At 37.6% G+C, this 27,886-nt stretch overlaps 1 protein-coding gene and 1 long non-coding RNA gene across 4 annotated transcripts; one reads left to right on the plus strand and one right to left on the minus strand.

Moving 5' to 3' along the window:
- Positions 1 to 5: 5 nt before the first annotated feature.
- On the minus strand, positions 6 to 27,886 carry b4galt3 (beta-1,4-galactosyltransferase 3). Of its 3 annotated transcripts, XR_015850120.1 has the most exons (8): positions 27,715 to 27,886; positions 25,857 to 26,286; positions 23,464 to 23,699; positions 22,017 to 22,207; positions 18,273 to 18,395; positions 17,962 to 18,066; positions 14,088 to 14,501; positions 6 to 133 (listed from the first exon to the last, which is right to left on the minus strand). XR_015850120.1 is itself a non-coding variant. In XM_088332909.1 (7 exons), exons 2-7 carry the CDS (start codon positions 26,137 to 26,139, stop codon positions 14,189 to 14,191), a joined length of 1,251 nt encoding a protein of 416 aa, XP_088189035.1. In that variant the 5' UTR covers positions 26,140 to 26,286; positions 27,715 to 27,886; the 3' UTR covers positions 7,458 to 14,188. The 3 variants fall into 3 exon arrangements, 2 of the variants coding, with proteins under 2 accessions (XP_088189035.1, XP_088189036.1); XM_088332909.1 differs by lacking the exon at positions 6 to 133 and having other exon boundaries at positions 7,458 to 14,501; XM_088332910.1 differs by lacking the exons at positions 6 to 133; positions 25,857 to 26,286 and having other exon boundaries at positions 7,458 to 14,501.
- LOC148370401 (uncharacterized) lies at positions 7,018 to 11,514 on the plus strand. The gene is made up of 3 exons (XR_015850124.1): positions 7,018 to 7,241; positions 8,651 to 8,716; positions 11,415 to 11,514. It is a non-coding gene; the product is annotated as an uncharacterized LOC148370401 (long non-coding RNA).

A 27,886-nucleotide genomic window follows, 5' to 3' on the forward strand; every position in this document is an offset into this window, starting at 1 on the left:
AGCACTGCAGCCAATCAGGAACAAGCTCACCGCATCGCCGTGCGTCACTATATCCCCTGGCTTCATCCTCCTCCTCCGCTCTCCATCCATTTGGCCTCCGGCATGTACACAGGTAGCTGCAGGACAGTCCCACCTATAGGAAACATCTCACTGCATTTTGCATCATGACATACCTTGGATGTCATCCTCACGTCTTAATAAACATACAAAAAAACATGTAAAAATCAGATCATAGGAAGGAGATGGGAGTATAGAGCCACAGTCAAGACAGGGTTCGTACGAGTGCTTGAAATCCTTGAAAATTAGTGCTTTTAAGGTCAGGAATATGCTTGAATTTTGGGTAAAGTGCTCGTTGTGCAACTGTGTAAAATTGTTGCCATTGCCATGTTTCTTGGCAGCCTAATTCTATAGACCACGCAACAAATGAAGAAAAATTAAAAAATCATGGAAAAAGTTATACAAATACAAAAATAATTTGAGCTTTTTACACACTGAACTGATTTAAAGTCAAATAACAATACAAAAACATCCCTGATAATGCAAAACAATAAAAAATAAAATAAAAATATTAACTCTTCAGTGCTATACATAAATGAAAAAATGCAAAGAACTAACTATCAACAGTTCTTTTTTCACCAATTTAACACAGATCTTATGGAAAAACACGCAAAAACATAAATCAGGATAAATGAAACAAAAAGAAAAAATCAGCAGTCTCTAAGATTGAAGTTGAATGCACTCAGCTTCAGAGCAATCTTTCTTTGTCTTTTTTATTTTGTTTTCAACTCATATATTACCGAACACTTATAGCGCCCTTCCCGTGTTTGTAAACTAGCTAAGCTGCGTGGGCATTGTTGAAGCATGCTGGCAGAATTCATGTCAGTTTATAGCAGCCCATTGACAAAAAATGGTCGCAGATCAATTATAGGAACAGCTCAAAATAGCACAAATAAAACAAGATAGTTACTTTATTTTAGGCATCAAAATCAACAAAATAATGATCTTTTGATCACCGCTGGATTTTTTTCCTTCGAAGGTACTGAAAATATTGAAAGATTGGCCATAAAATCTCTTGAAAAGTGCTTGAATTGGGCCATGAAAAAGGTGTTTGAACTAGGGGGAACTTGAACAGGGGTGGGCAACTATTTGGGTTGAAAAATTTGGCCAAGGGACCAATCCTGGAGACATATCCAATCTACCTTCTAAACTACTGCCGCCCTAGTGTTAGTATTAGTATTAGAATATCATTAAAATGTATACCAAGCCATAATCAGCAATAAAAAAATAATTGTAATATCCTAGTTGATTTGTAATGACATGTTTGTTCTTTTTAATTGCATTACAGGAATTAAATGAACTTATCTCAATATTCTCATTTTGTGAGACAGTCTATTCCAAACGTCAAGGTCATAGCACAAAAAGGAGATTTGGAGGATTTTGACAAGCAAAAAAAACAAAAAACAAATAGCCATGACTGCGTGACCTAGATCTCCAGTGTGCTGCCACAAAAGCAGAATTAATTTATTTGATCTATGCGTTGTTGCCAGCCCGCAGCAGACAACATTGTCCACTGAGGCTGCAAATATGGATGAGGGCAGCAGCAGCAGCAGCTGAGCAGCAAAACAAAGACGCAAGGGAGAGAAACAACGAGGTTCGAACCCCGCCGACCCGATTTCATCCGTGACGAGTTGACAAAGATACGGGGTACTCTCCATAAGCGACCATATCGAGAGTGGTTACATAACAACAATGTTTTGACCTACTATCGTGGGAGTTCTTTATTTTCATCGAAACGCAGCAATTGAGTCACAAGTACTCCTTCTGTCGTTTTTCTCTTGTAGGAGAAGCGCAAGATCGGTCATAATTTAAACTTAAGTAAGACATAATTGTTTATATTTTCCATTCTGCATGAATGCCACTGGAAGTAAGTTTGCTTTAAAGAAAACAAAACTGATTTTTCTAATAAACGGGAAAACTTAAAATACAGGACTGTCTCAGAAAATTAGAATATTGTGATAAAGTTCTTTATTTTCTGTAATGCAATTAAAAAAACAAAAATGTCATACATCCTGGATTCATTACACATCAACTGAACTATTTCAAGCCTTTTATTATTTTAATATTGCTGAATTTGGCTTACAGCTGAAAAAAACTCAAAAATCCTATCTCAAAATATTAGAATACTTCCTCAGACCAAGTAAAAAAATAATTTTATAACAGCAAAACTAAATCAAACATTTGAAAATGTCCATTGATGCACTCAGTACTTGGTTGGGAATCCTTTTGCACGGATTACTGCATCAATCCGGCGTGGCATGGAGGCAATCAGCCTGTGGCATTGCTGAGGTGTTATTGATGCCCGGGATGCTTCGATAGCGGCCTTCAGCTCATTTGCATTTGTAGGTCTGGTGTCTTTCATCTTCTTCTTAACTATACCCCACAAATTCTCGATGGGGTTCAGGTCAGGGGAATTAGCAGGCCAATCAAGGACAGTGATGCCATGGTCAGTGCACCAGTTACTGGTGGTTTTGGCACTGTGGGCAGGTGCCAGATCATGCTGGAAAATGAAATCCTCATCTCCATAGAGCTTTTCAGCAGATGGAAGCATGTAGTGCTCTAAAATCTCTTGGTACACAGTTGCATTTACTCTGGACTTGATGAAACACAGTGGACCAACACCAGCAGCTGACATGGCTCCCCAAACCATTGATGACTGTGGGAACTTCACACTGGATTTCAAGCAACTTGGATTTTGCTCCTCTCCAGCCTTTCTCCAGACTCTGGCGCCTTGACTTCCAAATGAAATGCAAAACTTGCTTTCGTCTGAAAAGAGGACTTTGGACCACTCTGCAACTGTCCAGTGCTTCTTCTCCATAGCCCAAGTCAGACGCTTCTTCCGTTGTCTTGAGTTCAGAAGTGGCTTGACCATGGGAATACGGCTATTGTAGCCCATTTCCCGGACACGTCTGTGAACTGTGGCTTTTGATACCTGGACTCCAGCTTCAGCCCACTGTCTTTGAAGCTCCCCCAAATTCTGGAAGCGGCTCTTCTTCACAATTTTTATTGAGGCTGCGGTCATCTCTCTTGGTTGTGCAGCGTTTTCCCTTCCAACAGACTTGTTGTGGATATGCTTTGAAACTGCACTCTGTGAACAGCCTGCTCTTTGAGAAATTTCTTTTTGTGTCTTACCCTCCTGATGGAGGGTATCAATGATGGTCCTCTGGACAGCAGTCAGATCAGCAGTCTTCCCCATACTTGTGATTTAGTTTACTGAACCAAGCTGAGTGTTTTTAAGGCTCAGGAAACCCTCGCAAGGTGTTTCGAGTTAATTAGATGATTCAGGTGATTAGTTGAATAGCCTACTTGTATACTTTTTCATGATATTCTAATATTTTGAGATAGGATTTTTGAGTTTTCTTAAGCTGTAAGCCAAATTCAGCAATATTAAAATAATAAAAGGCTTGAAATAGTTCAGTTGATGTGTAATGAATCCAGAATGTATGACATTTTTGTTTTTTTAATTGCATTACAGAAAATAAAGAACTTTATCACAATATTCTAATATTCTAATATTCTAATTCTGAGACAGTCCTGTAGACAATGGTCAGATATGGCAGCAGGCAGATGTATTTTTAGTACATTTGTATTAAACTATAAACATAATTATTAAAAAGCAAAACAATAAAAACGTTTTTTTAAAATAAGTCATGTTTATTTGTATAGCCCTTAATCAAAAAGAGTCTCAAAGGGCTGCACAGACCAGAGATGATTGCAAACCACAGACTATTATTACACCATCTCCTGATATAAAACCTACATGAGGGCAAGGAAAAACTCACAAACCTCAACATGAGGAAAATGAAGAAAACTTTGAGAAGGGACCGCACATGAGGTTATTCCCCTTCCAGCTTCAGTGGATGTTGCAATAACAAATAATACACAGATATTGTCAACATAAAATGTAAGTTATTCATATGCTATAGAATAGAAGTGTGTTTTAGGCATAGATTTAAACAGTTCCATTAACAAATTAATTAAATTAAATTAAATTAACAAATCTTAGAATATATATAAAATATCGCAAATTATACATTTTGAAAGTGGTTTGAAAATAAAAAAAATACTATAAAAATATTACATGTTTTATTAAAAAAATGTTTAAACAGTAAAAAGGCAAAACAAGAAAACAAACAATGTAATAATAATAATAATAATAATAATAATATAAATCATGAAAACTAAAACAATAAAACATGACTATTTTAGGAAACGTTTAAAAAAACATTAAAAAAATAGCCATTAATACAATGAAGTGCGTCAAGGCGGCTGGTTGGTTAGCACGCAGCCCCACGATATGTAGATGCAGGGTTTAATTCCAGCTACCACGGTTTAGCCCCCCTGCAACCCTAGTGAGGATAAGGCGCAGAAAATGGATAGACAGATAATACAATAAAGATATCAGAATTCTTGTATTCAATTATTAAATAACAAAACAAGAAAAAACAAATACATTTTCTAATATGTTATAAAACTAAAACGATTAAATTACACAATTTTATTTTAGAAATATTTAAAAACAACGTACAAAATAATTATTTTATTATATAATAATAAAATATTTAATGGCGTACTGTTTGAAATATTTTATTCAACTATAAACAATTTTCAATAAGCCAAACAGTAAAATATAAATATAATAAATCTAAAAATATATCATAAAACTAACAGAATACATTTTTTTAATTTTAGAATGATTTAAAAGAATACAGAAAAATTATTAGAGCTAATAACATAATCGAAATATTCAATAACTCTTTGTAAAATGCAAGATTTTATTCACCTATAAAAAATTACTTAAGAGCAAAGCAATAAAAAATAAAAATAGAAATTCTTACACAGTGTCATATATCGTAAAAATGATATATAGAAAATAAATAAAAATGATAACAAAAATAATCATAACAATACTGGCCTTTTTTTGTTTCAAAACAAAATGATTTACAGTTTTAATTTAACAAACAAGATAAGATAAATAAAGGGCAGCACGGCGGCGCAGTGGTTAGCGCATGTGCGGCACAGTTCAAGTCATGGGAACCTCCTGCGTGGGTTCAAATCCAGCTCCAGACTTCATGTGCGGAGTTTGTATGTTTTCCCCCGTGCTTGCGTGGGTTTCCTCCGGGCACTCCGGTTTCCTCCCACATTCCAAAAATATGCATTTCTCCGGTGAATTGGCTGGTCCAAATTGTCCCTAGGTGTGAATGAGCGAGTGAGTTGTCTGTCCCTGTGTGCCCTGCGATTGACTGGCAACCAGTTCAGGGTGTCCCCTGCCCACTGGCCGATGATTGCTGGGATGGGCTCCAGCACCCCCGCGACCCTACTGAGGATAAGCGGTGCAGCTAATGAGATGAGATAAGATAAATAACAATATCAATTTTATTTAAAATGAGAATCATAAATAATTGCTGTGCGATTTTCAATGTGAATATAAAAAACATGTTTTTAGCTGTGTTTGTTGGTGTTTGGCCTTGTCTCACTGACTCATGCAGCATTTGCGGTTACGAAACAGATCGAACAGAAAAGGCCGATGGGGGGGTCATCCTCTATTTATAGGTATGATCTCATATCCAACTTTTTTGTCTTTAATCCCGCTTCTCGAACCAGTGATGTAACAGGTTTGCGCTATTTCACAGACAAGTGATAATATTATTACGCGACTGTTAATCTTCTAGTGACCGGTTGTCAACAACGATTAAGTTCCGATGGACCAGTTTAAAAACACAGACTCAGACTTCATCACAACATACAGATACTGAAGGACAGAGCTGGTGCAGCTAACAACAAAAAAGCAAGGCATAAGCTTCAGCCAAGTGTGGCTAGAGAATGAAACAGTGGGAAAAAAAGTCAGACTTGGTGACGTTGGCTGCATGACCAGCTGTGGAAGGCGAGTGACATTGTACAACGAAGAAGGAGAAGCTAACAAGAGAGGTTAACGGCAAGCCATAACTGGCAGCCAGGTGGCTAACATGTATTTCTCTTTTATTTGTCCCTTACAATCATGAGTGACAAGAGAGGGAAATACTGGGAGAACAAAGTCAAAGATGCTGGAATAACAAAAAATGGTGACGTTTGCTTGCCTGACCAGCTGTGAAAGGAGAGTGTCACTGAGAGACGAAAGATGAGAAGCTAACGACAATGGCTACCAGGAAGCCATAGTAGCTATCATAAGTGGCCAGAGAAGGAAGCAGTGGGAAAAATGTCAAAGATGGTAGAATGACTCGGCACAATCGTTTGCTTAACCAGGTGTGGAAGGAGATTGACTGTAAAGGACAAAGCAGAAGCCAAAAACAATAATAGCACGTAGCAGCAAGCCATAGCTGTCAGCCAAGTGGCTAACATGAGTGGCAAGAGAATATAAACGTGGGGAAAAAGGTCAAACAGGGCGGAACCACGGTACTTGGTGATATTTACTTGCATGACCAGCAGCAGAATGCAAGTGAAACTGAAAGACAAATCAAGAAAAGATAACGACAATGTCTAGCAGCAAGCCATAGTAGCTATGAGTGGCTGGAGAAGGAAACAGTGGAGAAAAGGTCAAAGATGAGAGAATAACTTGGCCCGATTGTTTACGTAACCAGGTGTGGAAGGAGAGTGACTCTAAATGACAAATCGAAGCCGCTAACAATAACTAAAGTTGCTAGTGGCGAGCCATAACCTGGAACCAAGTGGCTAACATTACAGGCTAGAGAAGGAAACTATGAAAAAGTGGAAAAGATCTGCCTGACAGAACTTGGCCTTGATCAGAGTGGCTGTTAAGTGCTAAAAGCAGCACCAGGACTAGCTAACGTTGCAAAATGGTCATTCGGACTTCCGTAGGATTATTATAGCAGCCAAAGTATCAGCTTCTTCTAGCTGTGTAATACAATTACACGTTTCTTAACCTTCACTCATGTTTATAATATATTACATGTTTTTGCGTCAGGGTTTGGTGCCTGCAGTCCTTCCTTTCTCCAAAGATGGCAGCTCGACCCAATTATCCAGTCCCTTTCACTTTTACTCTTCCCAGGTGTTTGCAATTAGACAATAAGCCACATCTGCTATAAATAACCCAGGCTCCCACCTCACTTGGCTGAACTGTTTTGATTCCTCAAGGCCAAAACGACAAGCTTTGCCTCCCACGACATCCTCCTTCAATTCCTAGTTTCTTCACTTCAAGACCTACCACTCCAACCATGTTTTTAAAGGTATTTCCAAGTCTCCTTTTCATGATTCTCTCCACCCCAAGATCCCCTCTTACGTTTCCCTCTTAAGATCTCCTCCTCTGTTATGCTGGTTCCACACCCCCTTCTTGTTGCTAAAGTATTTTGTCGTTGCCATTTAAATAAACGCCCCCCCAAGTGGGATTAGACCAGATCCCTTGTGTCCTGCATTTGGGTCATGCACACGTACACACTACAGACTTGAGAATAGAATTAGTCTTTATTTGCAGCAATCGGCAGTGTCAGTTCAACGGCTGTATCAAAAGAATCTGATTTTACAAAGATCGTAATTCTGTTTTGATACAGACACAAATTATGGTCTGAGGTACATTCTTCAGCCAACAAATGATATATTATGAGCATGTTTACTGTACACAATCAAGAAAATAACTCGAATGAGCTTTCTGATACAGTAGATCCCTGGGATACAGCGTCCCCACTTTATGGCATTTCACTTTGCAATGTTTGTCTCTAGAGTTATGTCTCTAAGATGCCTGTCTGTTATTGGTCAACGTCATATAAAATGCGGGTCTGCCATATGGTAACACTGAGGATCCTGAAAATGCCAATATGTTATTGGCTGAACTACCTCCCAGAATGCATTTCTCCCTTTAAGTTCAGTTCCGAATCTCATGTGCTTCGTAAAGACTTTGCGAGTCGGCGAAACAATAATGTATTTTTCCTGTAATCATTCAGTCTATGGGTCCCGAAACTTGCAGTGATCCCAAGTGATAAAAACATAAAAACACGCTAACCAAAAGTTTAAGATTATCATGAAATATGAAGAAGGCAGACAAATCTCTAACCTCTCTTATTGCATGGCCATTAACGGCAATCAGGACAATACCATAACATGTAAATACTTTTTCAGAAGCATTGCCCCTAAGTGCCAAAACTTAAAACTATGTTTTTCTTGTTGTATTTAAAAAACATATTATACAGGGTTTGGTGCTGCTCATCAGTGAGTATCAAGCCTCTGGAAATTGTTTTAGTAAAAAAAAAAACATCAAATGGCAGTAGTGGCTTTGATCAGATATTTGCACACACACATCGAGAAAGCCCCCACTTCCTTGTCAGTTCAACTAGTGTTGCATCATTTAAATTGCTAATGCATCTACCAAGTCATCCGATTTCTCAATTCTGTTTCATTTTTATTCTGCCGTCTCGGTCTACGGCCCACATCCACCTGCTACTCCATTTGATTAGCTGGAGTCACGTCACATCATGTCATGTCAGTTAAATAGAATGGTAATATTCTTTTATGATTATCAATCTCTTTTCAACCTTAAACACATATATTACATGTAGGTAGAAACTACTAGACACTCTTTTGTTATTTAAAGCCCCATTCTGTACTATTTGACCACTGGATGGCATTGTATTTTCTAATGCAGATGAAAACCAGTCCCAAGAGTACAGAGTAGCAGCAAGATACCAGACAAGCATGACGGCTATTTTAGGTAGGGATTCCACTTTGTAAAAGAAATACTAACTTCTATACCTGATTTTTAAAATAAAAATGAACATAGATATGATAGTCCATGTATTTTTGCACAGTATTCAAATCAATGTTTTGTTTATACTGAAGTTTTTTGTACCACGAGAAGGCCTTAAATATTACACACTGTCCCATTGACGTTTTTACCTGGGTTACCCGGGGTTTGAAACACATAAGCTACTTACCATAGCTTTTTATCCCCTGCTAAACAGCAATTTGACTTTGCAATCCCAACCTCAGAAAAGATAGAGGTCGTATCCCGGGGTCTACTGTATTTTGCACCTACCAAAATACTCAAGTAAAACAGCTATAACCGAGGAGCTTAATTACTCACTTTTATATCCCTTAATTAACTCAAAACTCTCATTCAACACAGCTGACATTACATGACATCTTAGAATAAATGCAATATATATCATTAATCAATAACTCGATGGTTATATACGATTTTGATTATCGCGACAAATCAAATCATTTGTAGGTGAAAAGTTACGCCATCCTAACACATTTCTAGAATGAAATAGTTGATTATTGAACGTCTGGCATGCAGCTTGCAAATGAAGTATACAGCTCTAAAGTGGCAAGCTCATCTGTGATGCAGAAGAGTAAAACCTCTACTCAATAAATCCTGTCCACTGCTCACATACAGTGCCATAAAACATACAGTATTTTCCCCCTTCCGGATTTCAGTGTTTTTTGCAAATATATTCCTCACAAAGGTTTCAGATCATTAAAGCAATTTTAATATCATACAGAGACAATGCAGTTTTGAAATGTTGAAAAATCAAAACCTATGTGGTCCTATGTGAAAAAGGAGTCTTTCACAACGCTGAGAGGAATTTTGGCCCACTCTTCTTCGCGAAATTGTTTCAAATCTGCTAAATTGGAGATTTTAAACAATAATTGCCTGTGTAAGGTCACACCACAGCATCTCTATCTGGATTCAAATCCAGACTTTGACTCAGCCACTCCAGAACCTTCATTTTGTATTGTTTTTTAGCCATTCAGAGGAGAACTTGTTTTGTGTTTTACGGATTGTCCTGCTGCATCACACAAGAGTGTTTGAGTTTGAGCGCACTAAATGATTCTCTTTGAGGAGCAGAATTCATTATTCCGTCAACTACAGAAAGTTTTCCTGGTCCACAGCCAACAAAGCAGTCCCAGACCATCACACTACAACCACCATGCTTTACTGTTTGCATCATGTTCTTTGTCAAATGCTGTGCCACTTTTACGCTCGTTGTATCTCGCTGCACATCTTCCAAAAAGTTCAAATTCTGACTCATTAGTTCACAGAACGTTCTCCAAAAGACTTGAGGATAATCAAGATGCTTTTACGCAAATGAGAGAATACTCTTTGTGTTTTGTGACAGCAGTGGGGTTTGCCTGGGAATTCCATGGATACTATTTTGGCCAGTGTCTTTCTCATAGTGGAGTCATGAATACTGACCTTCAAGGTGGTATCCAAAATGTCATGAATATGCTACTGACAGACACTATCATCCGGCTAAAATAATTACTTCAGCCATTGGTCGCGTGCATGTACGTGTCTTAAGCGCGCTCAATTAAACTTCATTTTTCATCTTTTTTGAGGTTTGCGTTGGCATTTAAAATGTCTTTCTTCCTAACACTTCCCATTTTCATCCTCAAATAAATGAAAACAACCAGCACACACATGAAATCACTCTCTATTTTCGGACCAATAGATTTCAATAACTCTTCTAACTTCTGTAATTATCTAAATCGTGGCATGTCACTTGTGTTCTTAACATTTTTTTGCCTACTTCACTTTGTCTAACAGATTCTTAGTTAAACACAAATTTTGGTTGTGGCCCAAGGAATTGAACTCAGCTTTCCCAAAACTGTGGTTATTACTTTGCGATTTAACAAGAGGGGCAATTGGTTTGTCACATTATGCCAAGTAGGCTGAGATTTTTTTGTCCCTTAATAGAATCGACGCTTCAAAACTGCATTTTGTATTTCCTTAAGTTGTCTCTATGAGATTAAAATTGATTTGATGATCTGAAACCTTTGTGCGTGACAAATATGCAAAAACAACTAGATCAGGATGGCACCAAATACTTTTTCACGTCAGTGTCGATACTTTATATTCGTGTCACACGCACTTTCATTCATTCCCCGGCGTGGAGTCGTGATGCTCAAGTTCGTGTTGGGAATTCCATCAGCGACGGATGTCATCTGTCATCCGACGAAGCGTTTAGCTCGAGACAACTATTTCATACATTCACATTGGTGTTTTCTGTAAAGAATAGGGTTGGGCAAACTAGAGCCCACAGGCCACATACAGTCCATCAGGCTTTTTAATCCAGCCCGATGAACTACTAAAAATAACAATTTGTTGTTTGTTTAGGTGCCACTCTTGTCCCAAGGGTCCCTTTGCGTGTGTCCCCATATTTTTTCACAAAAATATATTTTTCATAAAGCAAAAATGCTTTTAGACCATCACAATGTGATAAAGGGACAGTGTATTATTTCACGGTTAGATGTTGCTACATGGTGTAGTGTAACCGAAAACTGGGCCTAAAAAGCATAAAGAAGAATGTTAACTACCTGGAGTTAAAGTGACAAACGCACAATTTTAATTCTTGTTTGTTTACCGAGCTGATTTTACAGAATTGTTTTTTCTTTTTTTTTTTTAGGTTTTTGTGTGCCTGTTTCAGCAAGATGCCGGACTATTATGTCAACTCCCTTTAGGTTGAGGATGATGTAATGTAAAATAAATGTTTATTTCTCAGCCTATTAGTATTTTAAAATATTTTATGTTCGTATGATAGTTCATGTATTTTGCTTATTTAAATCAATTTTGTTTTTTAATAATTTAAAGTTGTTTAACTACTATGCGGTGATAAATATTACATTTTATTTTTACGGGGGAGTCATGCACGTTAGGCAGCAGTCTGGCGTGAAATGAAAGCCGGAGGCAGATACTGTCTCTTGAAGAACTTGGGCGTTATTTTTGGACTCTGAGCTAAATATTTTTCCACAAACCAAAAATATAACCAAGATTAGTCTAGGGTCTACCCATTAATCTCCAAGACAAACCAAAGGGGTGCTGATCCTTTCATTTTGAATATTCTAATTCCCTGCTCTCAGGTCTCCCCAAAAAGAAAGTCGCAGCAGATTGTTTTTTTATCATTGTTTTATCACTTTTTGTTTGGAATTTTAATATTCCCTGCTCTCCGGATTCCTAAAATGAACGTTAAAAGCAACTGGTTTCATTTGGAGACTATAGGCAGAGTCTGTCGATTTCCCTCTCAGGCAACACAGAGAAACTGATGCATGATTTCATCTCTTGTTTAGATTATTGTAATTCCCTGCCCTTTGCATCCCCAGAAAGAATTTCGGAAGTAATCGTGTGTCATCATTTGAAAAATATATCCATAGTCGGTCCTTTTCTCTTTTAGGCAAACACGGACGTGCTGATCTCTTTATTTTAATTTCCTACTCTCCTGACTCGGCCAAATCTATGCATTAGCTCCCCATGCATTTCAGGATATTTTAAGGTTCTTTTCTTAATTTTTAAATGTTTCAACTGTCTTCTCTGTTTGCACTGCCTTTATTTTATGAATATATATCATGCATATGTAAATGTACGCATGTTTGTTTATTAAAAAAGCCCCTCCACCCAAATTTTTAATGCAAAGTGGCCTGCGACACAAAGTTTGTCCACCCCTGTTATAGAATCTTGGAGACATGAATTAAGCATTACATTTTTTTCAAGCAGCAAGCACATTCAATCCAATTTACAGTACACGTCTTGTTTTACAGCTAAAATACATTCAAAGTGGCACAGTTAAAAAATAAACATCTATCCTCTGAGTACAGTAATGTCTTCCTGCTAAGTTTTCCATTGGAATGGATCGTTGAAAGCAAACTCGTCTACACATTCCCATGATCGTATAATGCAGATTATAAAGATCAGAGTTTTCACACAGTGTTTGTAACTAGACGGTCACTTTGGACACAAAAACCATTCCAGACAATGATCTGAGCTAAGCTAAGTAGCAATGCACTTGAACTCAATGGGCCTTTGACATCTATGCTCGTCAATGATAGTCAATAAGTGACGTATTTTCAGTAAGGTTGGTGTTCTTTACCCTGAAAGGGGACAGTTCGTCAACATTTAAATGTGTGAGATCGATAACAAATGCAGCTTCATGCACCAAGTGTGATTATCCGATAGTCATTATATGCAAAAATAAATAATTAAATACCCTATTCTCAGATCATTTTCAATATTCTCAGTATTCTGGGGAGACATTTTGTTTATTTACTTATTCGTTTGGTATTAATTTTGTTTTTAATTAATTTTATTCATTTATATATTTTTTGTAATATATTTTATCTCGTGTCATTTTTTGTTTGTTATTCATTTAAATTTTGTGTTTACCTATTATTTTATTATTACTTCATTTTATTTATTTATGTTATTCATTTTGTTTTTATTCATTTATTCACATCCGTATGTGTTCTTGATTTTATTTTCATTTTGTGTTTACATTTATGTTAGTAGTTTTTTTGGGGGATAAATGTACTTATTTAGTTATTTTTTCCAATAATTTCATTCATTATACCTTGTGTTTTTGGTAAGATCATTTTATTCCTTTTGTTTTTACAGTCGCTATATTATATATACTTTTATCTTTTTAATAATATAAGACAGATTACACTTATAAGCAAAATTATCAGATAACAAAAGACATTTGAGGAAAAAAAGAAACTGTTAAAAATAGAAAACGAGAAAAATACTACAAAAAAATCTGTATTCTGTTTTAAGTGTAATATAGGAGAAATTTGTTTAAAATTACTTTGAGAATATAGATATATTTTATTACATTTTTTAACTATTTTGAATTTGATTTCTAATACCAAAATTTGTTTTTACCCAGATTTATCTGGTTTAAGAAATAAATGGTTAAATTCATATTTTTCTGTAAATATATGAAACTATTTCTTACTTGATAACATTTTCTCATTTTATGAGGAAAATAGGTTAATATAGCTGAATAGAAAAAACATAGTACTTATTGTTACTGTTTTTCTGTAAAATAAGTTGTTAAAATGTTTTGCCAATAGGACATGATTATATTTTTTATTTTTTGGCATAATAACTAATCATGGAACAACTATCCGTCCCCCTACACTACGCGCTTTGATTGTCTACAAAAAAAAACTTTATGGGCACCCAAAAACAAACATATAAAATGGTAAACAAATAAAGAGACTTCTATATAAATATAATCTATAGTGACTTTGATGCAGCGTGATAAAAAAACAAACAAAAAAAAAACTAAACAGATAATCTCACCTACCGTTTTCCACAAGGCAGGAGAGGTGAAATAAATCTCAGGTCGGTTTATAACAGCGAAGGCACATTAGTTCAAAGCACACCTGGAAAAAACATTTTTTTGCGCTACAGGTGACTCGCACGTACGTTTTTTTTCTCCTCCGTTGCTTTCGTCCGATTTACTTCAGTTCCGACAGCTCTGGTCTCATTGACCACCACTGATGCTTTGTGCTCCGGCTTTTGGAGCTCCAGTTTAGTGGAGCCGCTTCGCGAACCCTCGGAAGTGGCCTTCTTCCCGGGAGGGCGACGGGGCTCTTCGCCGATATCAACGGTGATGTTGGTGTAGAGCGGCTCCAGTTGTTTGGAGAGGAGCTCGTAAGTCAAAGAGTTGAGACCGTCCGAGCGCCAATTGAGGCGCGTTCTTTTTAGGAGGTCGAATCTAGAAAATGTTTACATGGGGGATAATCAGCAACGTGCTTCAGCGGCACGATTCAGATCGGTATTGCAATTTCGATACGATTTTAAAAGAAAGGTCCATTTTCTGTGCTAGTGTTTTTGGGAGTACTTAACCCTTGGATGCATGGCCTTCCAGTGCATACTCTTAAATAAAAATACTATAGACATGTTTTTTGAGGAATACCTGAAATAGGACAATATTGCAACTTTTTATTTTTAAAGACTTTAAAAAAAAAAAAAAAAAAACCCATGGGGTCATTGTTTGCATCCAACAGTTAATATTAGTGACACGCTTTAACACTCCAGCAGGCTTTCAGACTGTTGAGAAGCAAAGACGTATGATATGCCCATGCTACACTCACGTGCAGGCATATGATTGCAAAATAAAAAGTCAGGAGGGAATTAAAACCTTTCATTTCTGTGTATTCTAACTTAGATTATTCAATGTAGTTAGCACTTGCAGTGATTGTTTCAAGTTGGGACAAAACTTCAGCGTGTTACCTTTCAAGAGACCGAAAATGTCCAAATTCTCTAAATGGTTCAACAACAGCCTTCAATTTCAGTCTGTCTTGGATCAGGATTTTAGCTGAATTTTACGACATTGTTAAGGAGTTAAAATAATATTCAATGGTTATCGTATTTTGCGCACAATGAGGTTTATAAGGCACCCCTCCAAAAACTAATCTTTTGTATCATCTCTCTCATTAGCCGTACCGCTTATCCTCATTAGGGTCGCGGGGGCTGGAGCCCATCCCAGCAATCTCGAGGCAGTGGGCAGGGGACACCCTGAACTGGTTGCCAGCCAATCGCAGGGCACACAGGGACAGACAACTCATTCGCTCACACCTAGGGACAATTTGGACCGGCCAATTCACCTGAAATGCATGTTTTTGGAATGTAGGAGGAAACCGGAGTGCCCGGAGGAAACCCACGCAAGCACGGGGAGAACATACAAACTCCGCACAGGAAGTCTGGAGCTGGATTTGAACCCACGACAGGTTCCCATGACATGAACTGTGCCGCATAAGCGCTAACCACTGCGCTGCCAATCTTTTGTATCATAGTTTTCATATATAACCGGCATAGCCTACTACATAGTGTAATGTCACAGTAGAAGCTGGAGGCAAAGGAATACTTGCGCTGGTCGGGAGTCAGAGAAGAAGAAAGCTGTTGTAGCTGCTACTTCTGGTTATTTTGTGTGTTTGTACACCGAAATCATAGAAAAAACGTTGGCAATCGTAAGTTGAAGTTTTACAGGATCCCTGCAGACACTCCTGATCAGAGAAAAAGAAGAGTTGTGTATAAGAGTAAAAAGATTGGACCAAGGCACTTATCAAAAATGTTCAGGTTTGCTGCGCGCACTTCGTATTAGGTAAAATAAATCGAACATTAATGAATGTTTCTATCAAGTCTATATTACTTAATGTACAGGCAAAGAATGTTGTTCATTAATTTGCTTCAGCTAAGTGTTAGCGTGTAGCCTAAATGCCAAAAAGAGACGCTTTTCCTAAAAAAATAAATAAAATAAAGATACATAATTTAATGTATCTAATAAATGACTAATTTTCTGTGCCCAACGATAGTTTGCGATGCGTACCTGTTTTCATTTGCGAATAGTCGCACTTTTGGCATTTAGGCTACACGCTAACAGTTGGCTTAAGCTGAGAAAATATTTTGCCGATATAACAAGTAATATGGACTCGATAACAGCAATCATAAACCTTTGATTTCTATTACCTGTTATGAAGTGTGACTTGCAAATCGGAATATTTTTATCTTTTCGCATAAATGCATCCACAACTCTTCTTTTACTTTGGTCCAGAGTGTCCGCTGGAATTCTGTAAAATTTCAATTTACAATCACGAATGTTTTTTCTCCGATTCTGGCACACAAACACACAACATGAAATTTTAACACCAAACTAGCAGAAACAAAGGCTTGGTTTCTTCAGTGTTTTGACAAGCGCAAAGATACTATTGCCTCCAGGCTGAGCCGCACCCACTTAGCGACGAGACCACCATTGATGCAGATAACATATGAAAAGTCATTCTATTTTATCTCATTATCACTCACATTAGAGAAGGGAGAAAACAGAAAGTTGGTATATATGATGATATGATATATAAAGGCTCGAAGGTGCTAATCAAATTTCTGGCCGGTTGGCGGTTTTTAAGTGCGCCTTGTAGAACCGGAAAATATGGTACCTTTATTCCATTATTGCTCATCGAACTTGAAAAATTTGGGATTTTCCTTTTTAAAATTGCTAAATTTTTACATTACATTACGAATATTATAAATGCAATTCGAACGTCACGTATTACTGTACAATAAAATACTAGTACAATAGAATTAGCGATAGTATTGGCAAGCTAACATTAAGTAAAGACATCCAGTATTGTTTCTTGCTGTTTTCGTTTCATAGACTGGAGGATTACCCATCTATTTATGCTTATATTCAGAAGGAGCAATATGTAAAGCATTACTGTGTAAGGATTCTTTGATTTGGCACGCACCTCTGCCCCCAACAATAGCATGAGTGTTAGTATTTGCAAGCCATCCAGTCATTGTTGATCTAGTTACATGGACTTTTTTGCAAAATGGTGGATTACCCATCTATTGATGCTTTTATTCAAAAGGAAGTGCACATAGGCTTAAAGTTAAGGTAAGACAATGAGAAGTTTTTTTTTTTCCATGCTACAGTTTATATATTGTTTTATTGCTCTGCCAATCAAATGATGAATAAGATGTAGGTTATTCATTCACTTGTTAATCTGACAGTGCCTCATGGGACACCAACTTCAGATGCTTGAAACACCGAACTCGGCAACTTTCCTTTGCATGACCAGATGTAGAAGGAGATTGAACGACAACAATAACCGCTAGCGGCAAGCCATAGTCTGCAGCCAAGATGCTAACATGAGAAGAAAACAGTTGATAGAAAAAAAGTGGAAAATGGCTATATGACAGTACTCGGTGACCAACACGTGTAGGCTTTAGCCGTGTGCGGTATGTGGGCGTTAACTGCTAAACGGGACAAACTAGCTTTACAAAATGTAGTAGTAGTAGTAAGATGGTGGCCCAACACATAAGCTTCTTCAAGTTGAGCAATATGATTAAAGGTTTCTAAACCTTAAAACATGTTTATGGTATAGTACATGAGTTTTCGCTTATTATTTGAATCAATAGTGTTTTGTTTAAATGAGCTGGACAGAATTTGGATTTGTTTTTTCTTGTGGCCACCATCTCATGGTTGCATCACCATTGTAGCATGGCAGCTCCTTAATCTCTTTTTACTCATGATTGCCACCTCTGACCCAAAGTAGAAGTGCAGCCTCTGTTATCCCAAACACTGAACTGGAAGGAAAATGATTAATTGTTGGGAAAACAATCTTATGTAAGCATGTTTGTCACTTTCTTTCTGGATACTTAATTGCCCCTCGTACCTGTGTGGATTTTGTTCATTTCCTCTGTCTCCTCTGTGCTTGATCATTTTGTAATGGCCGACAGCCACTGGGGGGCGCACGATTTTCATTCCGGACAGACGCACCCTGGTTGCAGAAGGAAGTGGGCGACGTTATTGCAGTTTTCGCTTTCAAAAGTAAGTTGGCCCAAATGAAATTGTACTCACAGCAGTGATGAGATGACGTGAAGATGAAAGATGACCGAAACAAAAGTGAAAAACCAAAATGAAGGAGATGATGATAAAATAGAAGGTGAAGATGATAGTCAGGAAAAAGTCGAAAATGATTGATACCTTGCTGCGATATCGTCATCCTCTCCTCCCCATCCCCAATATTGGTTTGGGAAGCCGTTCATCTTCATGTACTGATCCGGGGTCACCGCAGAAACCCCGCCGAAATATTGGGGGTACGGCAGCCTGCCAGGGGTCGATACCAGATTTTGATGAGAACATCTCAAAGGCGTAACAGTTTAAGATGAATGTATTAATTAATTATTAATTACATTACATTATGTATTTATAATATGTGTATTAAGAATACAGTGACGATAAAAAAATAGGGCTATTATTATTTATGTATTTCTAAGCTGTGTGTATTCATAATCGAATAGATAAAAAATAGGGCTATTATTTATGTATTTCTAAGCTGAGTGTATTTATAATCGAATAGAATTACAGTAATACAGCACTTTAAGTGGCAATTTACTTTATTGCCTGAAAAGTGCTTTACAAATGAGTTTGATTTTTAAAAGACAATTCCATACTAGAAGCAAAAATCCTATACATATACTAATTATAGTCATAATAAATAGAATAATATTACACACTCCCATTCAAATTATTTTTCATAATAAAATATGAAAATAAAAAGCCATTTTGTATTATAAACTGCTGCTGTCATGTCAAAAAAATTTACCAAAATTTGTTGTTCTTTTCCTGATAATCAAAAATAAAACACTATGATGCCTCCGAAAAGGATTTATTGAGATATTTTGTTTTTGTTAGATTTTTTTTTAAGCAAAGATTGACAAATTTAGAATTTTTGGGAGTACAATTTAAATATTAACTAACAAATACAAATTTCATAGGACTTTTTTTCACATGATAGCAATTAAATCATACTATATAATGTAACATTATATATTAGAGTATACCTCCCAAATATACTGTATATTACATACAATTAATTTACATTTTCACCTTTTAAATTTGTCCAACTTTGCACTGAAAGCAGAAGCCCTCCAAATCCTTTGTACTATTGTTTAACTACAATAAAGGCCATTAGTTCATCTCCAATAGTTTTTTTTTTTTAAGAAGGATTACAATAGTAGCTATAGAAGGAAAGAGTGGGAAAAAAGTGGAAGATGCCCTAATGACAGGACTCGGCAAACATCACATTCAAAGTTTAGCTGTGTGTAGTAAGTGGCTGCCTAACTGCTAAAAGCATCAGTCAGCAGTGTTAGGAAAAATGCCAATACTTAAAGGGATTTTTTTTCCAAGTTTTCATCGTTACAGCGCTGTAAATGTTAGTGACCGTCAAAAGTTGTGCGTTAAGTACGTTTTCGTGCGAGCCATTCCATACGAATTTGCAAGTGTTTATATACGTTTTTGTGTATGTTTACGTACGTTTTTGCGTATGTTTTCGTGCGTACATTTACATAGAAATTAGTTCGTGTTTATATACGTTTTTGCGGGGTTAAACATACGGTTTGTGCCCGCTTACCGACGTTTCTGTGCATTTTTACATCGGTTTTCACATACCATCAAATTCGGACTATAAGGTGCCCCTGACTACAAGCCGCACCCAGTGCAATTTTTAAAGGAAAAAACATTTTGTACATACATAAGCCGCACCTGATTATGAGCCGCGTTAAAACACGAGATATTTACAGAAAAAAAAACTGAACTGAAGGAGCTATAATAATATACAGTACCTAAACAATTTAACGTTCCGATAGCCCGCCGGACTTTTGATAAACGCCAATGTGTCTGTACAATGTCACGAGTCACTGAAATACGTCACCTATTATTGGAAAGCTTAAACTCGTGGGATTCAAGATTTGACGACCATTTCAAAATATACTCATCAGAAAAAAAATCACGTTTAGTGAGACAACAAGATACCAGAAAACTATAAAGCCAAGATTATTCATCAGTAGGTCCCCTGGCCCTCTTCAACTTCTTTGAATGTCTGCGAAAATGGCTTTGGTCCATCAAGGACAATCCATAGAATTCAACCATGTAAAATATTTACTCCAAAAATCACAATAACACCGAAAAATAAATAAGAATCCGCCTGAAATATCTCTGCTTCGTTGGACGTTGCTTCTTGTAATCCGTTTGTTTCACCACTTTATTTCAGTTTACAAATAAACAGACTCTTATAATTATTCCCAATATGGTAGTTAGATCTCCTCTTTTGCCATGATGAGGGTCTGTTCATGCTAGTTCACGCACAAAGCGCGAAGTTACATTAAACTTTCGTCTTCCTTGACACATATACTCCACGTGTCTCACTCTAACCTTTACTATTAGAAAATATGCATAAATTGGCCGCATCGTTGCATAAGCCGCAGAGTTGAAAGGGTTTTTGTGCATGTTTACATACGCTTTTGAGTGAGTTTTTGTTTTGGTTTATTTTTACGTACGTTATAGTGCAGGGGTCGGGAACCTATGGCTCGCGAGCCAGATATGGCTCTTTCTATGAGTACCTATGGCTCAGAGACAAATTTAATTGCATGCAAATTTTCTCCATTTCGTTCAAAACTTGAGCCATTAATCCTGTACTGACACACGCAAAGCCAAACCAAAGCTGATTTAAATATACTACTTTTCTGAATATATAGGGCACGTTTTCACTACAATTTACAGCCAAGGTGCCACACAAAATAAAACTCGTTTTGGCTGTACAACGCTAAAGAATCCTTTATATAAAAGCTCACTATATAATCTGTTTCCAGTGTTCGGATACTTTTCTATGAATCCACGGAACAAATTGTAAATACGCGAAAACACCGGAAGAGAACTTAGTTATTTGATTGGGGGAGTGGAAGGGTTGGGTGGAGCTATGCAAAAAGTGCAAGCACTTCCTCCCATCTCTCGCCCTACTCCGTCTGCGCCAAAAGTAAACACATCAGGCTCCCTGTTCTCAGAACGTTGTGACCTTTTTACTAAATAAATGCTTGCATCTGATTTTGAAACCAATATGTTGAAAAAAAAAGGGTCAAAATGAGGTTAACCGATCTTGAGTAATTGCAAGAAAGAGACAAGTTTAAAGTGGTATGTTAGTTGATTTTGGGACACGGGCTCAGGCATTATTTTCTTTTCATAATTTTTTATCAAATCATCAAAAATAAATGTGCTGAAGAATAAGCTTTTGTCTGGGGCGCGGGTTTAGCAATTTAGTAAATTTGTCTCACATTATATGGTGTGGCTCTTTCCCAAAATAAAATTAACATATTTTGCTTTTATGGCTCTTTGAGTCAAAAAGGTTCCCGACCCCTGTTATAGTGGGTGCGTTTTCAAACGTTTTGTGTATTTACATGCGTTTTTGTGCGTGTTCACTTACATTACGTATGCTTTCAAGGTCGTTCATGTATGTTTTAGTGCCTGTTTATGTTTTTTACTGAATATTTTTGTTCTACTTCAAGTGTAGGATATATCTGTTGCTGGTGAGGTGTAATAAATATGACAAAGTTCTTTAACACAACTACCTGTCTGTTCTTTTCTACCTAATTGACTAGAATACCGCTCAGAACATTTCAAATTCTTTGACATACAACGACTTATTTTTTTATTTTTTTTTAAATAGTTACTTTCCCTGGTCATTAGTTACTTTTACTATGGGTTAAATATTTTTAAAAAATCATTTTTTAAAGTAGCATGTCCAACACTGCCACTGGGACAAGCCAGCTTTCCAAAATCCTTATTAGAACATGTGTGTTTTGCTTATTATTTGAATCAATTGTGTTTTATTTAAATGAATTATGATGTTTACACCACTAGGGTTTGCTATATGATACACACAGGGACTTCTACCTGTATTTGAATTTGTCCATGGCCACGGAAAGGTGCATCGGAAACTGTTTGTGGCACGTGTAGGTGTTGTGGTCGTTCTCTGGCAGCAGGTCGACGTCGTGGAGGAAGATGCAACTCCATTCTTCATCTCGCAGAGCTTCTCGGACACCAACATTGAGCAGCTTGGCTCGGTTGAACGTACTGTTGCCCCACTGTAAGTAAGCAACAATGAACTGTTCATTTCTTTACTGAACAAAGGTATAAGCAACAGGATTTATTAGACACTATATATTACAAATAATGATCAACCGATATGGGTTTTTTAGGGCTGATACCGAATCTGATTATTAGCATTAAGTATTTATTTGCTGTAAAAGTTTAAAAATTGGTGTAGGATTTTTTTTTTGCAAAAACAAAAAAATTATATTAATATATATATATATATATATATATATATTATATATTGATTATATATTTATTCTAGAATTTCAACACAACTATCATGACTAATCTTTCTCGCAAAAAACTAACAGTGCAGGAAATAAATATAGGCTTGGCAGCAACTCTTATAAAGGTACATAAAAACTTAAAAAGCTCCCAATTTTTTTGTCTTTTTTTTTACAATAAATAATAATGTCAATACAACCTACATGACTTAAATTCATTTTTAAAAATACATCAAATTTTCAACAAAGTTTGTGAATATAAAAGTGTGAGCACTCCTGTTTCAGAGCCAGATTGACCAACTAATGTTATGATAAGAGCTAGTTTGTCAGTCTCCACCTTTCAACCTCGCTAAAACAAGATAACTACACTTTTTACACCAACTCTTAATCGCAAACACGCTTTTCTATCACCGACGAGTTAGCTGAGCTGCCGCTGTGATGTTATTGTTCCAGCTTCACTGACTCCGCAACATGGTCACTTATCCAATCAGAAAGCGGTAGGTAGCAACGGGAGGGAAGAAGTAGGAGCATAGGAGAGTCTCGTCTGTATCCGAGACTTTATAATCGGCCCATCGTATAAATGAAAATGCTGATACCAATATCTGGCAAATATCGGTACTGATAACCATCCATCCATCCATCCCTTATCTGCACTGCTTATCCTCAGAGGGGTCGCAGGGGTGGAGCCCATCGTAGCTATCTTCGGGCAGTGGACAGGGGACACCCTGAACTGGTTGCCAGCCAGTCGCAGGGCACACAGAGACAAACAATTTACCCGCTCATTCATTCACACCTAGGGACAATTTGGACCTGCCAATTAACCTGACATGCATGTTTTTTGAATGTGGGAGGAAACAGAAGTGCCCGGAGGAAACCCACGCAAGCACAGGGTGAACATGCAAACTCCACACAAGGAAGGTTCGATTTCATGACCTAAGAACTGTGCCACGTACGCGCTAACCACTGCGCAGCCGTGCTACCCTACTGATAACCAGTCAATATCTAATCAATATTCTCCAGACCTGCTGCACGATGTAGATGCTGTAATGGATCTGTTGCCTCTGCAGGAAAGGATGCAGGTGGTAGAGGAGAGCACGAAGGTGTGTCTGCCGATTCCGGTATGGAACCACAATGGCAGTGTGGTGCCGGGGTTCGCAGTCTGGAGGACGATAGCGTCCGCCTGGCGACACTAACGGGTTTTTGGTTTGGATCTCCTCCAAAGTCAGTGGTGAGGAAAGACGGACTGAAACAGGCCCCACTGTGAATAAAAAAAAAGAAAGGAAATGCATGATACTTAAAAAAATGATGCTTATAAATACTAGTAACTAAATTTGCTCAGTAGACCACACAGATTACAGCATCCAAGCTTGTTAAATATTCATGTTACAATGTGGACTATGATGCGTTTTCGGCCCCTTAGTACAGCATCCTGCTCAAGTTGTTAATATTGCATGCTTTCGGATCATGTGACCATTCAGATTGTGATTACAAGATCGAGAACATATTTAGTAATGCGTCGAAGGACAACCCAAATGAGGGCTTCGCTGCATAAAATGTGAGACCTATATTTCTAGACAACGGCAGTGATACTGAGAATAATGGCACAGATGTAAAAATTGTTTTTTGTGTTGTTATTGGTGGTTACCGCGCATCAAATTGCATTTGCTTGTTATCGTTCCGCAAAGATTATAAGAAACTTAGGCGACCTGACATTGACGCTTATGACACAGAAGAAGTGTAACATTGATGATGATTTTTGATGCGGTTAAATTTTGATGTGGAAATTAAGGACTTGATTTGTGGGTGAAAAAGTTGAAAAATATTGAGAAATATTGAATAAAGTACTGTTCTTTTCAAACCCACTGTTTTGATCCTTATATGTATTATAGGAATAATGTTGGCAAGAGACCAGACTAATTTCTCTGTAAGAGCGTCATAAATGTTTCCAGACGTCACCGCGGCGCTTTGTCGAGTGCATGCATTTCAAATGTAGAGGCTCGTAGTCCAGAATTTAGGTCAGATTGAATGAGATCCTTTTTAACTTCTTGTTACGTCGTTTTCCCCACCTTATTACATGAGCAACAAGTTCTAAATAACGTGTGTAGGATTGTGTGAATTACGGGACACATGCGTCTGTAAGATGCCTATCTGCTATTAGTCAAAGCCATATATGATGTTGGTCTTCTATTGGTTTGCATCACGGCATCATGAAGATGGCAATATTTTACAGGTTAAACTCCCTCCCACAGTGCTTTTCTCTCTTGTTCAGTTCAGAATCTCGTGTGGCAAACTTGAGTTTGCAATTAAGCTAACGGGAAAATCAGCAACATGATAAGAATGTAAACAAAGCTAGGGTTGACCCAAAAAAAAATCTAAGGGCATGACAATCTTTGCAAAAGGAAGCTTTAAAATCAGTTTTGATTTGAATTCACCATCTCCTCCCCCTTTGCATCCACGCACAAACTCCATTGTACCAGCTCATCACGTCACAACATAGCAGTGCTTCTCAGTTATTATCTGTCACCCCTCCCTCGGAAGAAGGAATCCTCTCACACAGACCCCCCACCCCTCCTTCTAAAAGTGATAACATTTTTCTAGGTGATCACATAATATTGGTGGGGACCAAACAAAGATTTCTTAAAATTAATAGCAACATGTGAACTTCGTCAATGCTAAATCTACGCCTTTCAGAACATTTTTGATGCAGAAAACACTCGAGTGTCTTATCAGCGTGATTGGCTTGTAATATCTTTAAGTGACAGCTTAATTTATTTGGCTTAATGCTGTCTGCTGCCAAAATTCTTAACATAGCAAGCACACCAGTCTTTGCTCATCTCCCTCCGTGGTCGCAATAAAGTGCTACGTATGCTTGTCAAACTTCCTCTTCTTTCACTTTTCGTCTCTTTACCCTGTTTTTCTTCCCCTGTCTCTACACCTGTGATAAATATGTTTTTATAGGGTTGGTTGAGGGTCTGCTAAACTTTGTCTCTACACTTCATACTCAATGCTTATACTATATGTTTAATGCACAGCGTGGAGGGTAAGTATAAAAAAGACACTTTGCCAATGAGAACGCTACTGCGCCCTAGTGTAGTGGAGGTGCAATTGAACTTGGTTCTGGGAACCACTGCATCAGCCTATATAAAATTGGAGTTTCCTTTATATGTAAATGTATTAGTTATGTTATTTGATAATATACATGTATATAACATACAAGCTAGACCTACTATATACAATTTCATGTTTATTATGTATATAAAATCTTAATATTTTCATCTGGTGAATACATTAGCTGATTAGCATAGGTTTATATCCCCAGCCATACGACCATTTCCCCTTGCAATTCCCACCTTAAAAATAATAAGGGTGTATCTTGGAGTTTAATGTATCTCAAATCGCTGACTTTTACCCTCACCCAGCAGGGGGGACACTATCTGGCAGGGGGTCAGTGGGGCTCCAGTGGCGGGAGGTCCGGTGCCGGCGTTTCTTGGTGGAGGTGGCGGGGCCCTCAGAAGACTTAAGTTAGTATAGACGTCATGCGGCCGTGAGTAGTCAAACTCTTGCTCGGTGGAGCGCACCAGGACCGACACCAGGCCTCGGAAGCCCCCCAAGGAGAAATAGAGGACGAAAGCGAACTGGAAGCCCATCAGCAAGGCCAATGTACACGGGGAATCCAGAGAGTGCCCTAGGCATGCCATCGTTAGGGGACACGGAAACAGGGTGAGGGTGGGTAACAACAAGAGGAGGAACAAGGGAAAGCCTCAGGCAGCACAGAGGAAGGTATCCATCTTCAGGGAAAGATGGTGGTTGAGCTCAATGCCAACAGCCATTGCCTCCTTGTCCCGCTGGGGAAAAAAACAGGGTGAATTTGTAGAAAATATTTTTATGAAATGTTGGTGTCAAGAGAAAGACGTCATTTTTGGAGGATATGGATCAAGACATAATCTAAGGAATTTCACTGAACAAGTCACATAAATTCAAGCAAAGTAGAATTTAGGTACACCGTAGTTACGCCGTTGATACCTTACAACAGGGGTCGGGAACCTTTTTGACCCAAAGAGCCATTAAGGAAAAAAATACATATATACCTTTTTAAAAGAGAGGCACACCATACAGTATACTTCAAGACAATTAAAAAAAAAAAAAAAAAGCTAATTCTCCGGCGCACTTTATTTCTCTGTGTGACCTTTGATGATTTGTAAACTTTCTGAATAATATTGTCAGATCCTGTGTCCCATAACAGTATAAATAAACCACTTAAAAAGTGTTTTCCTGTGTTTATAGTTCAGCCCATCTCCAACGCTCACCTAGTCAATATGCGCTGAGTGGTTTGCTGGCGTTTGTGGGTGTTTACAGTTTGTTATATGGGTTTTAATCATAAAGTGTCTCAACAGTGAAAATAAGTTGCTCAATGAGCTTCTATATAAAAGATTATCTAGCGACATACAGCCCAAACAACGTCTGTTGACTATAAACTGCATTTGAAACATGCTAGCTGGAGAAACAGAAAGATGATACCATGGAAACAAAGCGGAGGAATATGGTCAATAGATGATCAATAAACAATCAGGACATCGTTTAAAATAAGAAGGCAATTAAAGCAACTAATTCTTCTGAGAGCATGAAAATCACAACGGGTCAAAGTTGTCAAATAAGTTTGAGTTTGAATCTGCATCCACCCACTAACTCCACTCAACCAGCTCACCCAAGGTAGATAAGTTTAGTTTATTTACTGTATACGTATATTATATACGTACTATATAATATTGTATTATCTTATTGATTATATTTGGGGTACTTGAGGTTTGGACCGCATTAGCTAATTACCATAGTTTTATATCCCCTTGCGATACGGCAATTTACCTTACGATCTCACCTCACCTCAGAACGGATTCATTTTGTATGTATATTCGTAAAAAAAGATAAATATAACAAAAAACCTATAACTACCTATAACTTTTGTAATTTTGGTCATTTTTAATTTTGAGGAAAGCAGCAGTTATTTGATTGCATTCACAATAAGAATTGCTTTGAAAAATAAATATGTATTTTATTTTCGGGGAGCGAAAGTGATCAGATCAAAGGAATCCCACATCACAACAGTCGCAAAGCTTCCGTGCAAGAGCATGCATGCATTTTTTTTAATTCTTCATCTTTGCAAAAGGGTTTCGACAGCCTTTGCAATGACGTTGCAAGCTAATCATCAATCGGAAGCCGTCCAAAAGGACTCGTTCTAACCTAACGGTGTCGTGTTTACAATCCCGTGCACTCACCAGCTAGCATGTCGCTGCTTCTTCTGCTGCAGCGGCGACATGTGCAATATAGCAATACACAGACCTCCTCCATTAAAGGCAATGGAACGACAGGTCCAGTTAGTGTGCGGATTGCTTCTCTTTTTTCTCCTCCCACCTAATCGCTCATCTTTGGGGCTGCAAACCAGTTCGC

Source organism: Urocampus carinirostris, chromosome 3 (genome assembly GCF_059441175.1).
Source record: "Urocampus carinirostris isolate Australia breed hairy pipefish chromosome 3, RoL_Ucar_1.0, whole genome shotgun sequence".
NCBI classification, from domain to species: Eukaryota; Metazoa; Chordata; class Actinopteri; order Syngnathiformes; family Syngnathidae; genus Urocampus; species Urocampus carinirostris.

Excerpts from the sequence above, each read along its gene's own strand:
- b4galt3 (XM_088332909.1), bottom strand. The coding sequence starts at position 26,139 with ATGGCATGCCTAGGGCACTCTCTGGATTCCCCGTGTACATTGGCCTTG. Across the intron at positions 22,208-23,463 it reads GCATCTACATCGTGCAGCAG|TGGGGCAACAGTACGTTCAA; the intron begins GTCTGGAGAATA and ends GCTTACTTACAG. Across the intron at positions 18,067-18,272 it reads GATGACGATATCGCAGCAAG|GGTGCGTCTGTCCGGAATGA; the intron begins GTATCAATCATT and ends TTCTGCAACCAG.